Source organism: Arachis duranensis, chromosome 6 (genome assembly GCF_000817695.3).
Source record: "Arachis duranensis cultivar V14167 chromosome 6, aradu.V14167.gnm2.J7QH, whole genome shotgun sequence".
Taxonomy (NCBI): Eukaryota; Viridiplantae; Streptophyta; class Magnoliopsida; order Fabales; family Fabaceae; genus Arachis; species Arachis duranensis.
In genome coordinates this window covers 11,769,568-11,785,548 of record NC_029777.3, presented here as the reverse complement: position 1 = coordinate 11,785,548, position 15,981 = coordinate 11,769,568, and the positions used below count along the sequence as shown (strand labels likewise).

The 15,981-nt window shown below is 28.0% G+C and overlaps 2 protein-coding genes across 3 annotated transcripts; both read right to left on the bottom strand.

Annotated features, from left to right (window-relative positions):
- Positions 1 to 393: 393 nt before the first annotated feature.
- Positions 394 to 2,056, bottom strand: LOC107492917 (ras-related protein RABA4d). The gene is given in 3 exon segments (XM_016113984.3): positions 394 to 859; positions 861 to 956; positions 1,704 to 2,056. Coding segments are annotated over 3 exon segments (543 nt in total). The 5' UTR covers positions 1,907 to 2,056; the 3' UTR covers positions 394 to 615.
- A 10,023-nt stretch (positions 2,057 to 12,079) lies between these two features.
- On the bottom strand, positions 12,080 to 15,975 carry LOC107492918 (transcription factor bHLH130-like). 2 transcript variants are annotated; one of them, XM_016113985.2, is made up of 6 exons: positions 15,467 to 15,975; positions 14,619 to 14,878; positions 14,344 to 14,526; positions 13,590 to 13,655; positions 13,388 to 13,456; positions 12,080 to 12,331 (listed from the first exon to the last, which is right to left on the bottom strand). In XM_016113985.2, the coding sequence occupies exons 1-6, from the start codon at positions 15,828 to 15,830 to the stop codon at positions 12,260 to 12,262; spliced, it is 1,014 nt and encodes a 337-aa protein (XP_015969471.1). In that variant the 5' UTR covers positions 15,831 to 15,975; the 3' UTR covers positions 12,080 to 12,259. The 2 variants fall into 2 exon arrangements, with proteins under 2 accessions (XP_015969471.1, XP_052119353.1); XM_052263393.1 differs by lacking the exon at positions 12,080 to 12,331 and having other exon boundaries at positions 13,409 to 13,456; positions 14,340 to 14,526.
- Positions 15,976 to 15,981: the final 6 nt, after the last annotated feature.

Sequence of the window (15,981 nt, the reverse complement as noted above, 5' to 3'; positions counted from 1 at the left end):
TGACCATCACCTAACCATCAACTCGATTTCTTTAGTGTAGTTCCTTTAGTCTAATAATCTAATAACATACTTTTATCCCGTACTTTATGATGACTAAAAATAATAAATTTTGATGGCTTTCTAGCATTACTCTTACTTGAGACTATGGTCAGCTAGTATACTTACTCAATGGTAGTTAAAGAACTAACTTGAGCTAGATTGATTTATGCATGTATGGTTAGGTTGTTAGAGTCAGTTAGAAACTTTGCTGATATAGCAAGTTATTAGTTAAAAGTTAATTAACTGATAGTAGCATGTGTAATTGTGTATTAAGCTGATAGTACATTAGGTCTCGTGGTTAAAAATAAAGCTCTTTAGGAAACATGATGAGTGTATAGAATAGAACCCCTCTGATACTAACTTGTTGCAACCACAGTCTAACCAATGTGATGGAAAAGTGGGAAGTTTTGTGTTAACAAATTTAAACCTATAAATTGAGAAAAGCAAGGAAGGTGATGGATGACTAATAAATACACAGTTTGAATTTGGTTAATGCTTGATTATGATTTATGAGATAGTCACCAATCTCAATCTCTGTATAAACACCCATAAAGGGAGAAAGAAAGAAAATAAAAGCTAGGACAAACAGCAACCTTTTCCAGCATCATCATCATGGTTATTAATAATTATGGTGGTTCCCCTGAGACTAGTACCATTGAGATCATCAGCACCAGAAAGTGGTTTCTTGGCATTAATTTTGTATATCTCAGTTAGAATGGTGATAAAGCAAGTTTCAACATTAGTGGAATCAAGAGCTGATGTCTCCATGAAGAAGAGGTTCTCCCTGTGTGCAAAATCCTCTGCATCTTCAGTTGGAACACTTAGCCATGTGTTCGAACGATTGTCTCTTAGCCATGTCATAAACTATCATTGCTCCAAGAGCACCTCGATAGTATGCACTAGTAACTGCTCGGTACCTGAAATTTCAACGAGAATGCTAATTACAGAGTTCTCAACCAGAATTTTTCTTAGGATACTTGTATTTTAACACTACACTAGTTGAATTATCTTTACCGTTACAGTTTTCTTGGATAGCTAAACAAATTTGCCCAAAGGTTTGATAAAAATAAGTTGTAGAATAAGGCTCAATCAACACAAACTTCCATAGCAATAAAAATATCAAGCAAGATAAAACTACTTATGAATATCAATTTATGTACTAGACTAGGCACTCATCTTAGATTCTACAGACTCTTGTATCTATCGAATGTTCCATAACACCATTTTCATTCACCTTCTACGATGTCATCAACAAACTCACTCGTACTAAATGACATAAACTACTACTCTTAACTCCATAACATTACATAATCTCTATTTTTGTAAATGACTTCTTCAATCTGAGATGATTTTTCTTAAAAACTACAACATTCTTACCAAGTAACATAGAATAAATTACAACAAAAATGCTCTATACCAAAACACTAGTACCTCCATTTGTTATATGACTCTAACCCAACTTAGATAGCACTCATGCAGCTGCATAGTCTTGTTAACAAAGAATCCCATTGCTTTGATGAAAACAAAAACAAATTGTTCTCTATAAACTATATATGTCCCCCTCTCTTCTCAACATCTTCTTATTTGATACAAGTTATAATTCTAAACACATAAAAAGGTAAATAAAAAAATGAAAATGTTAGGAGAGAAAGCAAAATGAAAACCTTTCTTGGCCAGCGGTATCCCATATCTGAGCCTTGATGGTCTTGGTATCAATGATGAGAGTTTTGGTCTGAAATTCAACACCAATTGTTGCTTTAGAATCGGCACTGAATTCATTCCTGGCGAAACGCGCAAGAAGTTGCGTTTTGCCAACAGAGGAGTCACCGATCAAAACCACCTTGAACACGTAATCAATCTTCGTCATCCTCAAACCCTATATATATATTCCTACGTACATCGCCTCATACGTATACCTATACCTATACCGCTACCTACGTATTCCACAATGTTAAACCTTTCTTCACATGATACCAACAACAAAGATGCTTGCGAGGGAAGAAGATCAAGCAAATTACTCTACACAAATAATTTCAAAAAATAAAGGAAGCCAAACATTTCCTTCTTTCTAACCTATTGCTCTCAATTTCTCATTCATTATTATCTTTAATTTTTCATATCAAGCTAAGCTATCGTTGATTTTTTTTTATCTTATTATTATAGGTATATTTCGTATTAAAATATTACGTTGATTTTTTTTATTTAGCTTTTAGTTTTTATTCACTTTTATATCATGCTGTTGTGAATCACATATATGCATGTATAACCAATAAAATAAATAATAAATAAATTAAAATATATATATTAAGGTTACAAAATTTTTTGGTTTTCCTGGGTCCTCTTAAGGTTAGAAATGGATTTCCACAACTATCTAGTATCCAACAGTTGGGGCCATAAGGTTATAAAGCCCAAGATACACCAACCCGCATGGGAGCCCTGCTTATTGGGCAGAATGTCAGATTGTCCACATAATATTAAATCCACTTTTTAAATAAATAAAAAAAAATCGCTTAAGAGGTTGAATTTCAATCCTACCCATTAACTCATTATTAGCCACAAATCTTTAAATAGAATTTTAATCTACAGTGGATTAGTCCTTGGCCTGCTTGAGAATATCGTAGACAAGAAAAAAAATATTAGACTTTTTTAATTAGTTTGTGGTTTAATTATGCTGTTAATTTCTATAATTTTACTAAATTCGTAATTAAACTTTAATATTTATTCTTTTTTAATCGGTTCCTACACTGCTTTTAATTTTGAAATTAAATCCTTGTCTATGTAAAAAATATTAGAATTAACGAAATATTTTTTCGCAAATTGAAAATACTCACAATTAAAAAATTAATTAAAACTTTAATTATATATTTTTTGGGAGAAATATTCCGTTATTTCAACGTTTTTGACATAAAAATAATTTAATTATAAAATTAAAAATAGTATAAGAATTCAATTGAAAAAAAATTATAAAGATCTAATTACAAATTTAGCAAAATTTAGAGACCAACATAATTTATTAATAAATTTTATTAGTTTGTAAGAATTTTTATATTTTATAATATAATTTAATTTTAATATATTCTCAATCTTATTTTTATAATTTTTTTTAAAAAGAATTTTAAATCCATTAAGATATTTTTTTTAATACAAAATATTTTTACAAACTGAACAAATCCTTAATTCTTTGCTCGTTTAAAGAGAGGAAAAAAAAAAGAAAAAAAGAAGAGGACCAGAAAAGGATGGGGTGATTTTGGTAGTTTTCATCGTTTGAATTTGATGTGAAGCAACAGAAAATATAAAACACAGAAGAAAACGGATCTGAAACTCACCAAATCCTTTTAGCAATTTTTTTTCCCTAATGTATTAGTTTCTTATCTATATGGTATTTTGCAATATGGATAAACCGATAAAGTGAATAACGTTATATGAGGTTATTAATATAAAATATAAGTTATAATATATTAAAAATAAATTAAATAATACATGTATTTTTACATAATATGTAGTTTAATATTTTGTTTTGTCTTCTGGAGACTAAGACAATTGTGAATTATAAGAGGTTGTTGCGCTGTTTTGAACTGATGTCGGGTTTGAGTATCAACTTTGATAAGTCGAATATGATCTCAGTTAACTGTGAGCAGGAGTGGGTGGAGTATGTGTGTGGCCTCCTAGAGTGCAAGCAAGCTGTTTTACCTGTCAGGTATCTCGGAATTTCTCTATGAGCAAATCCGCGTTTGGTGAAGACTTGGAAACCGGTCATAGATAAGGTGGAAGAGAAGTTCAGTTTATGGAAAGCGAATGTTCTAAACAAAGCAGGCAAGCTAGTTCTTATTAAATCGGTGTTGAATAGTCTGCCGGTATACTACCTTAGCCTATACAAAATGTTGAAGGCAGTGGCTGATAAGTTGATTGCCTTACAGAGAAGGTTCCTGTGGTGTAAGGAGGATGATAACAATGGTATACCTCTAGTGAAGTGAAAAGTGGTTCAGATACCTAAAAAGGCTAGGGGGTTGGGGGTCGGGGGATGCAGTGCTCAGGAACACAGCATTGCTTTTTAAGTGGTGGTGGCGGTTTTCTAAGGAAGATTGTCCATTATGGAAGAAGATTGTCTGTTCATGTAACAATTTGAATCCCAAGGTTATGCTTTCTAGTCAGACTTTACCAGTGAAGGATGGCCCCTGAAAAGAGATCTGTCAGTTGGCTATAAAAGCACAACAGGTAAAAGAAAAAGTTATTAGTGGGCTGACAATGGAAGTTGGTGATGGACGAAGGACATTGTTTTGGAAAGATAATTGGGTCCAGGGTGGTCCTTTGAAAGCGCGTTTTCCAAGACTCTTCTCTGTTTCAAACCAGCAAGGATCTGTGATAGGAGATTGTGGGTTCTGGGATGGGTTAGAGTGGATTTGGAATTTTCATTAGAGGAGGGAGCTGTTTCAATGGGAGTTTGAACTAGTTCACCAACTTCATGATATGTTAAGACCAGTGAAGCTATCAGCTGATAGAGAAGATAATTTTGTTTGAAAATTTGATAATAAAGGTATTTTTTCTACTAACTCTTTTCTACAGGTGTTGCAATCGGAGACTCTTTCGGAGGAGATTACGAGTTACAGCTTCACAAGTTCGATCTGGAAAGGGTTGGTTTCGTCTAGAATTGAACTGTTTGGTTGGTTTGTTTTAGTAAGTAGAGTGAATACTAAAGAAAGGTTGAGTAGATTAGGCATAACTCGCCAGCATGATAGTATTTGTGTCTTGTGTAAAAAGGAGATTGAATGTGTTCATCATTTGTTTGTGTTATGTGAGTTTACGTGGCAGGTGTGGTGCGTCTGGTTGAGATGTTTTCATAGAGATTGGGCTGTCGCAGGAAGCATTAAAGGCTTGTTTGAGAGTTGGAATGGAACACCTAATAAAAAAGAGGAACAGAAGAGGTGGCTGACTGGATTCTTTGCGGTTATTTGGAACGTCTAGTTGGAACGCAATAACAGGATTTTCAACAATAAAGAGATAACTGTTGATGTTGATGTTATACAGAACATGATGTTTTTGAGTTACAAGGAGTGGACTGGTATTGATCCTATTGGTTGTTGATGGCAATACAAAAAATGACATAAGATTGTTAACCTTATGTTTAGATTTACTTTTGTATTTGTCTATTTTATGCTCAACTCTCATGTGCCGATTTTCATTTGTTTCAAAAAAAAAATATACAAGTAGTCTTTTTGAGATAAATTAACAAGAATTTAATATAATTTTTTCACACTTATCTTCAACCAAGAAAAAAAAAATACTACAAAAAAAAATCTCTCTAATTTATCTTTATTGAGGTAACGACAAAAAAATATACTTTTTTTCTTGATTTATTCTTTTTCTTAATTTCTTTCTTCGGATCCTATCATCTAAACAAACTACTATCAGGGTCGTTGTAAATATCCACTCTAAGATCTTATCATTAAGGTTTTCTCTCTAGGATAAAATATTAAGTATATTATGCCACTTGCGTTATGTAAAATCCACATTTTAAATTGACTCTGAGTTAACATTGAAATTGATTTGCAAACAGTTTCATCAATAATTGTTATTCGTTTTAATCCAAATCAACTCAATTAGATGTCATCGTTTGTAATTAATAATTTCCACGTGGAATTATTATTTAAAATTATAAAAAAATAAAAAGTTATGTTAAAAATGTAAAGAAAATGTAGATCATCAATAGAAGGCTACTAAATTTAACAAAAACCTATACTAGACAATAATAGCCAAACCAAATTATAACTTATAAAGTTTTATAAAAAATATATATAACTTATAAAGTGAAAATTATGATTGCAGCTAAAAAAGAATGGCACCCTTTTAAATTAAAGGCAGCCTCTTTGGGTATTATAATTGCGTAACATGACTAAGTACTTAATTAAAAAATGAAATCTTCTTGTATATTTTGAGAGCAAATGAATATTTTATTCTAATTAGAATTTAAGATTTTAGAATTTAGAGTTTTAAGTTTAAGATTTAGTAAAAATTATTTTATTAGTATTTTTAAAATTTAAACTAAACATAATAATAAATCACAATTAACTGATGAAAGCAAGATCAGTTATGAATTACTCCGAAGACATGTAAGATTTTTTCTTAAAAAATGCTGAATTGATCAGATGAAGTTAAATACTTAAAATACTTTTTAGAGTTCGGACATGTTTCGTTGGATTTAAATATTTATTCGTATCTGACTTTCTATTTTGGGGGGGTGGTTTGGGTTATTCGATGGGCGCATGTGTTAAAATTGTCTATTCAAGTCACTTCCTCCAAAGTCAAGTCATTTCCACAATACAATGGGCGTTTATAATTAGGAAAATTTTGCAATTAAAAAGTGTTAATTAACAAGTAATAAAAATACGTGTCACATTTGCAAACCACTCGTAATAATTGTACTTGCATGGGTCATATTAAAATTGCAAATTGCAAGCAAATTGCAGTACAAAGCAAATGGCCGCCATAATAGAATGCAGTACAAGTAATGAAGTAACCAATAATAATAAAACCAAATGTGACATAGTTGGAATTGTTCCCCATCATCCATTAACTATTATGACACCATTCACAAACACAGCAAAATGCAATGTTTCTACTTTGGAGAAGTGACATGGCCAAAATCTATTGTTTTTATATTCACTCTAGTGTGCTAGGCTCGTGGAACCCACGGGACAAAAAGACAAAAACATATGTTAAGTAATATCATGTCGTATAATTAGTTAATTTCTTTAATTACATTTCAAAACTATACAAGGGGTGCTGAGTCAATTCTAGATAAAATTAATTTAATTAATTAATTCCCTCTCAAAATGTACAAAATAATAAAAAAATGTTTAATTATTCTATTGATCTCTATAGTTTTATTAAATTTTTATATCTTTTTTTCTTTTCAATTGAGTCTCTCTATCGTATTAGATTTTATAATTAAGTTATTGTTATGACAAAAACATTAAAATTAACAGAATATTTCGTTAAATAAAACGAATATGCCTAACACTTGATTGTTTTATGATAGAACTTTAGTTACAAAATTTAATATAGTATAAAAATTTAATTTAAAAAAATATAAAAATTTAATTAAAATTTTAATAAAATTATAGAAACTCACTGAATAATTAAATCTAAAAAAATTTCGATACACTAGCTACCACAAAAATAGCTAGACTTTGGTAGCGATATAATATTTTTTTATGAGTTATATCACTTATTACTCCATTTAGATATAGATATATTAATTAATTTGTTTCCGGCAATGCAGACAAGTATCGCCTTGTTAGTGTCATTTGCTGATTTAATTAGCTTCCCAATATTACCTACTTAAGCAGCACATACAAAACCTAGGCAGAAGAAACTTTATGGCTAAGTTTTATGAAATAATGAAACTTTGGTGCTAATATATGTACATATCCTTAATTATACACACATCTTTTTATAATTACGTTATTATTAATTACCACTTGATTCAAATGCACAAAATGTTTTTGTTATTTTTCACTTTCTATAATAATGTAATTTCCGATCCTTAATTAGTCATAGAATGTCATCATCAGCCAAAAGTTGGAGAGATGGATTGTTTGATTTAAGGTGCACGAGCTTCACAGTTCACCATCAACTTGCATATATTCAGACACGTAATAATTAACTACGACAGCTTCTAATAAAGTCTTCTTCTTCCTTCTCTCTTTTTTTTTTTTATTTTTTTTTTCAATTTGATGTAATGGTAACCACTCATTATCCAAGAGGGGCCTACAGTAAAATCATTAGTTACTTGCACCCCGGATTTTCTGTTGCTTTTCATTCCTATATTAGTCCACTACTTACTATTTTTGAACTGATTGATAGTCTAAGTAAAACACTCTCTTTCATTCCAGAAGGGAAAATGTGTTATGAAGAGGAGGCATTCAAAGGTAACCTCCTTGCTTTCCACGGTTTACGTCTCTAGTAGTATAAATACATAATTTTTGGATTACATTACTCAAAATCACTTTTAGATAAAAAATTACTAAATTAGACATCAACTTAAATAATTTTTGTATATTATCTTATCATTGTAATTCACCTATTTGAATAAATCTTATTAATTAATTTTATAATGAAATTAATATTTATATACTAAAATAAAAATAACATAAAAATTGACAAAATATATTTTTAATTAAAACTAACAAAATATAAATTTTAGATAGTACTAAGAATAATAAAAAAATTAAATATTTACCTTAGTAGTGATTGAAATAAATCAACAAAATTTTATGATATTTTTATATAGTATATTTTTAGTACTCTTAGTACTCTTTTTTAGTATGTTATAATTTTTTATTATTATTTACAATTAATTTTTTATTTAATTTACTTTATCTAATAGGATCAATAATTTATATTATAAAAAGATAATAAAAAAATAATACAAAAAACACCATTATAAAAATGTATAATGTCAAACAAATAATTAACAAAAAATATAAATAATAAATAATAGAAAAAGAAATACTAAGAATTTCATAAATAATACAATGATAACATGCATAAAGAATAAAGTTGGTAAAATGTAAATAAAGATTGAATGTTGGTAGCTAAAAGCCCGTTGAATCACTTCTGCGTTTATGAAAAAAAATTTGCAAAACCAAAGATAAAAAACTTTTAAGAAATCTAAACTTGCTTCTTCTCTTCCAACGTGTTTTCCAAACACCCCAAAGTGATTCAATTAAACATGGCCATTCTAAGTCCTTTATAAACCGTTGCTGGTAGCAAGGTTTTATGCACATTTTCGTCCCTCAATAAACTGTGGTAGCTTGCCACGGTTTATGATAATTCTCTTTCAAGAGTAATCCGTCTATGCTAGTCACGGTTTATGTAGAGAGTAAAAACCATAGTTGGCTCCCACGATTTACCTAATAATATAAATTGCATATACACGTAACAAGTTTGTATTTTGTGTATATAGATAAAGATTTCATGTTATTTATTTAATTAGGTAAATTGTCCTATATATTATATTTAACTTATTTTTATTATATATTTTATATTTTAATATATATTTTATACGAGAATAATATATTTGGTAGGTTTTATGTATATTGAACCATTCATTCTTAGATGCTGAAGTAACTTATTGTGTTTATACTTGGCTTTAAATAAAAGGTGCAACTGTTGTTTATATTCATAATTAAGTGTTTCGCTAAGGGAAGCTAATTTATATGTGGTTATCAAATTAATTTGCTAATAAACTGATTATAAAAAAACATATAAATAATTCTATTTTTAACTACAATAAAATGAAATCAAATTAATTAACTAATTAAGGCCACGCAATTGTGTAATTAACTTAAAGTAGGGAATTTTTAGAACGCTATGCATATAACAAATTAAATCCGATGCATAAGCTCCTTTTGCCACGGAAAAAAATGTCTCTTCTCAGAACTTCGTAACTGCATAGCAGTGGATTCAATTAAATAAAGAAGAGAAATTCTCAAGTGTTTTGAAAGTATATATAGTATTCTTATTTGATGAATGAAATATTTTTTACATTAGTATTATAAGTTTATAACCTCGGTCCTCAGGTTTATGCGAGTTAGTTTGATAACAATTATGATCAGGAAAATAAAAGGATAGATATGAACTCATAATTGAAATTGAATAAAAAAATATATTTAAATTGAAATAAAAATAAAAAATAAATTAAAATTAAATATAAAAAATTTTATTTTATTTTTTATTTAATTTAATTTATTAATATAATAAAAAAAGACTCCTCAACTTAATTTATTATATAATTTAAAAAAGAAAAAAAATTCACTTAACTTCATTTCATACTATAATTTCATCACAAAACAAAAAAAAAATTATTAAACCTCTAAATCATTTTATATTACGTCTATAATAATTTAGGAGGTGATCTATTAGCTATAATCCGATCTAATTATACTTATATATCAAAAAAATTGAATAAAATACATAAACACGTGTCAAAAGAAAAGAACGTTTCTTTTTCTCATAGACTTTTTGTATAAAGTCAAATATCACCAAGATGCAGTTACCACAAAATCATACTAATATCCTCAACGGTTCCGCAAATACTAATAATTGCCTATAGCACAACTTTATAAATACAAAACTCCTATTTATGTGAAAGATATGCTATTATTCTGAATACAATATATCTCACCATCTTACATTTTTTTTATTTGAACGTCGAAGTGTCTTTGCAGGTATCCGCTGTTGTCGTTTCTCTTAAATCCGATGTATACCTCATCCGTTTTAAACGAAGGCATGCCCAATTCCTGAACATGACGAGTTATACTTCAAGCCCGACCTACCACACAGAAACAGGAGGTATTTATAACCTCTTATTAGGTTAAAAAAAAAAAATCGAAGTCTACTAATATAAAGCCCAATCTAATAATTAAATAAACAAAATCATAATATATCAAATTAAATTGAACATTCTAAAAATATAAACTAATAACTTTTAAATAATATTTGAACTCTTCATATCACAAATATTTAAAACACGTATCATTCTCCTCCTCTTTAAAAAAGATTCGTCTTCGAATTTTGTAGTGAAAAAAATAATGTATAAAAATGACAAATATAAAAAAGAAATTTTTTTTTGTACTACATGCTTTTTTTATGTTTTTTAAATAATGAAATCAACAAAAACTATAAAACAACAATAAAATACAAACATAAAAGACAAGGACAATAAGAATATAAAAAATGACGCGAGACATTAAAACTTTCTTTTAAAGACACAAAAAGAACAAATATAAATTAATAACGATTAATTTAATACCTAAAATTTATTACTAAATGATAAAGAATTCAAAGGATAAACAAAAAAGCAAGGACTGAAATTGAACAGAAAAATATGAATTGAAATTGAAAATATAAAATAAAAAATAAAATGATAGATTGAAATTGAATATAAAGAGAATTACTCTACTTTTTATTCAATTTTATTTTGTTGATGCAACAAAAAGGTAACTCCTCAACTTAACTTATTTACACCATAATTTAAAAATTAAATCGAAAAAACTCATTCATCTTTATTTTTTCACACCATAATTTTCATCATAAAACCAAAAGAATTTTTAAATTTCTAAATCACTTTATATTACGAGTACAATAATTTAAGGAATATTTATAATCTCTTATTAGATTAAATAATTAAAACTCTTAATCTACTAATATAAAGTTTAATTTAATAATTAAATAAGTAAAATCAAAATATACTAAATTAAATTAAATATTATAAAAATATAAAATAATGTATAACTTTAAATAATATTTAAATTTTTTATATCACAAACATTTAAAATACATATTAAATTATCTGATCGAAACTATAGATTATATTCTTCAAACATTGTCAGTCATGATAATTTTAGAATATATGTAATATATAGTTGCAATATGCCAATATATGTTGCTCGAAATAATCATATTGCCTTTTTATGAGTTTACCTTTTTTAGGATAAATAATTTTTTAACATTGTATAAACAATTGTTTGTGATATAAAGATTTAAAATTTAATTTTTTAATCCAATTTCTTTTTTTAACATACTACAAATATGAACGAAAGAAAAAATTTATATGTAAAATTTATGCAAACCTAAAAAGTAATTTCTTACCTAAAATATATGTGAGAAATAAGCAATTTCATGACATATATAAGTTAAAATGATATTTATACAACTATTTAATTATTTACATATAATAATAAATAGCTATTAAATGGTAATTTCTTAGGATTAATAAATTGTTAGGTGTATATGAACATAATACACATTTTTAGAGCTTGTATATTATTTTTATTTTTTAAAAAAGGTCAATAATATTGATGCCTCTTTTATGAAGTTGTCCTTAAGGTAGACCTTATCATCATTACATTCGTTTGGAAAAGTAGCTAAACAATATAATGTGCAATTGAAATGCTCTACTTGAATAGTAGTAAGTAGCTAGTAGTCTTCTATATAGTTTCATCCTCGTTATAACAACTCCAAATTAAATAACATAACATTAAAATGAATACAATATATATTATAAGAAAATCTTCTATACAGAATTAGAAAATGAAATATTTGATTCAATGACTGTGATATATCCAAGCAATAATAGACATGCAACATACAACGGTCTCTGATATATTAGCTTTACGTTCTAGATAACTAGTTATCACTTTTCAGCGCCGGAAGAAAGTCAAAATTTTTTTGAAGAATCTGATTTCTGCATCCTTATACACTTGCATTTAGCCCGTCTGTCACTTAGATTCTGCACAAATTAAAGTAATTTAAAATGTTAATCAGTATATGCAGGCATGTCAAAGATATGATGAATAACTAATAAAACTGATATATATAGTATAAATTAAAGTACTAGCTTAGATAAATTAATCTACTATTGTGAAGTTAAAAGAGTCTTTTTTTTTTTGGTGACTGGAAGAATCTAATTAAAGAGAATATTTTTATAGATTCGTAAAATATGAAAGAGAAAAACGCGTTATATTTTGTTTTTATTAGGATAAGAAAAATTTTACACCCATGTATTAAAAATTAAACAAAACATCTAATCTAAATCCAAAAACAACTCAAATGGATGGTACAGTGAGAAATTATCAAACAGTTATAAATCCACCTCAATAATGCACGAGTTTAATTAATTAACGATACATATATATGCCATGAGACAATTGAGGATCAAATTTGGATCCTTATAAAAAAATAAGAAACTAGCTAGTACCTGAAGGCTCATAATTAAGCAGTAATTTCAACAATAATTATGTTATGTGTTTATTGAAAACTATATTAAAAATATCTAAAATTATNTTTTTAATTTAAATAACAAGATTTATGGCGAGGTAAATTTTTTTTCGTTCTCAAACAAATTAAAAGATCCAGTAATTAGTATGTTTAATTTTTTTTAATAATACAATACAAATATGATCCTTAGATTTGCATTAAAAAAATAAAAAACACAAAATCTGACTTTTAAATTTGTGATTTGTGGTTCATAAAAAAAAATTAAAAACCACAAATCTAATTCTCAATTTTGTGGTATCTATTCAAACAAAAAACAAAACTAAATTTTCACATTATTAAGAAATACTACTACAACTCCAATATTAAAAAATAAAAAGGGCATGTTTTACATATATGTCAGATAGACAGTGCAAAAATGATAGTACATAGCTTTATATGAGTTAGCTAGTGATTAATTGTATGGAGACGAGTAAGGACATTTCATTATATAATTCTCAAATTAAACAAATTAAACTTGCAATGTATCTAGCTAGCTATCCTTATAGTCATACAATTGTCAGTTACGCACCTTAAATTGTTTCTGAAGATCTTTTATGTATCCTACAGCCATGTCCAACATGTCTGCTGTGCTGGCTTGCTGCTCAACAATGTACATGCATACAAGTCAATTTATATGTTGACTTTTCCAATGCAAATTCAAAAACCACGCCACTCCATATATTCCTCCATGCATGTTTGATGAAGAATATAATCATGATTAACAATCTTACCTTGTCCATGTTCGGAACAAGCTCTTGTAATTTTTTCATTCGTTCACTGATCCGAGTCCTTCTCACCTGAAAATAACTACATACTTATTATCACCATCACAATCATTAATTTACAAATTAATTATTTAGGTCCATGAATTTGATGAAAGCTGTTGGAAACTAAGTCAAGTTTGTTTGCCAAAATGATATGTATCATGTATTATATATCTACCACAGGAGAAATAGTTAATTATTCTAAAAGATATTTTTATACATGCTTTCAATTATCAATTAAATGAAAATAATGAATATTCTGTTTTTAAAATTCCAAATTAAAATATTGAAAATCTCTTCTACTTTTTAATTTATTTAGTATTTTCAAATGATACTTTTAAAATAAAAAATTATAATATATACTATAACGTTACAAAAATACTTGATACATAAAAAATCAACTACTAATTCAGTTATTAAATTAATTATTATATATTTAATAAATAATACATATGTTATTTTATATATTTTTAATGTATATATATTTTTTATTTTAATATATATTATATACAAATGACTAATTTGACCTATAATTTTAGTACAATTATGTCATAGTTGATATCATTCATTATACTATTCACACACGGTATATGTACTAATTCTTACTTAAATAAGTAAATGTGAATTATATTACACTGCAACTATATATGAAAAGACTACCCTTAATTTGGGTCAAATATATATATAGTTTGGAAAAAAGAAAAAAGTGGTACGTACATACCCTTTCGGCAATGCTTCTGGGATGAGTAGCACATCCTCTTTTGGCTCTAATTTTACATGGAACAGAATCTGATAATGGGAAGTGAATCATATTCTCCATTGCAAACATCTCCGGTTCCGCTTTTGGAAAACTTAGTTGATGCGATAGTGTATCAACTACTTTATTATTCCCAAACTCTTCATTCTAATGATCATCAGCATATGTAATTAATTATAAATTGTGTATTTGATTTGATGGAGAAACTAAAATAAGAAAATTTGAATAAAATGTAGTACCTGATTAGCATCAAAAATTAACTTATGAATCCTATTTCGGTCGTCCCTCTTGTATGATGTCTCATTCCAAGAACCATAATTAGGGAAGAATAATCCACCATTACGGTTACTATTAGTTGCTGTTGCTGAAGAAGAAGGGCTTCTTGATGATGAGAAGCTAATTTGGTTATTGAATCTGTTCATTGTGGATAGACTAAGTTCATCACTGCCGCTGTAGTTTCCAACACCTTTCGTCATAGTATTTGCATTAGTATCATACCCTGCAAAAAATAATTATTCATCACAACGTAACACATGTATACATATATATATTTTAACAAAAATATTATTTATACACTAAAATTAATTATCATATATTTATGTATAAATATATACGTAGTTTAATTTATTTTTAATATATATTTTATATAAATCAGACACTCCCATACATCATTTCAAGATGTCACTTGCACATAGTTAATTAGTTTCTAGACCTTCAAAATGAAGTTAATTACCAAATTTTCCAATCTCGTGTCTTCTAGAAACGGCACACTATTGGTAGGTAAATTAAATTTCAGTCTCTGAAGAATCTTTTATAGTATATATATGTTCATTTTTTTTAAAGATTATTATATAAAAAAAGTTACCTGAAATTATAGCCTCATGAAGAAGAACACATAGAAAACTTGAATCATGAGATTCCAAAGCTAATAACATAAGCAGCAAGAACAAAAAGTGTGTGTAAAAATACCTTCATCAACAGCACTACTTTTTCTAATTTTATTCCTTATTCTTAATTAATATGCTAATTAAAAATAAAACAAGGACGCGAAAAAAGAGTAATGAATGAGAAGATAGAGAAGACGAACCGTTATTATCGTGGAAGGAGAAATGCGAAGCTGGAAAAGTGCTCTGCCTTGGTAGATCCGTTCCAGAGGAAGTGGAAGCGGAAGGTGCAGTTGACGAGTTGTGCAGTCTGGTGAAGCGATGATTCGAATTCATCAAAGAAAGTGATGGCGGTTTTGTTGTTGAAGAAGGCTTATTTTTGTTGGAACTGAAGAATCTCAAGAACGACGACGACGACGACCTCTCCTGTTCAGATGAACAAGAACCTTCAACAACCTGTAACTGTTCGAGGACTGAAGGAGGAGCAGAGCGAAATCGAAGCAATCCTGATGCTGATGACGACGATGAGTTTAGCTGCTGTTGGTGATAACGGGAACTGGAATCCATTATAGCTAGCTAGGGTTCTTCAGCTTAATTAATTAATTGTAATGAGAATGAAGCAAGTAACGTTTAAGCAAATAAAAAGGGCTTTTGGTTCCACAAAGTCAAAATTCAAATTATTTGTAATAATAAGTAATAGATGACTGGGTTGGAAAGC

Excerpts from the sequence above, each read along its gene's own strand:
- LOC107492918 (XM_016113985.2), bottom strand. The coding sequence starts at position 15,830 with ATGGATTCCAGTTCCCGTTATCACCAACAGCAGCTAAACTCATCGTCG. Across the intron at positions 13,656-14,343 it reads CCAGAAGCATTGCCGAAAGG|GTGAGAAGGACTCGGATCAG; the intron begins GTATGTACGTAC and ends AGTTATTTTCAG. Across the intron at positions 12,332-13,387 it reads ATCTTCAGAAACAATTTAAG|AATCTAAGTGACAGACGGGC; the intron begins GTGCGTAACTGA and ends TAATTTGTGCAG.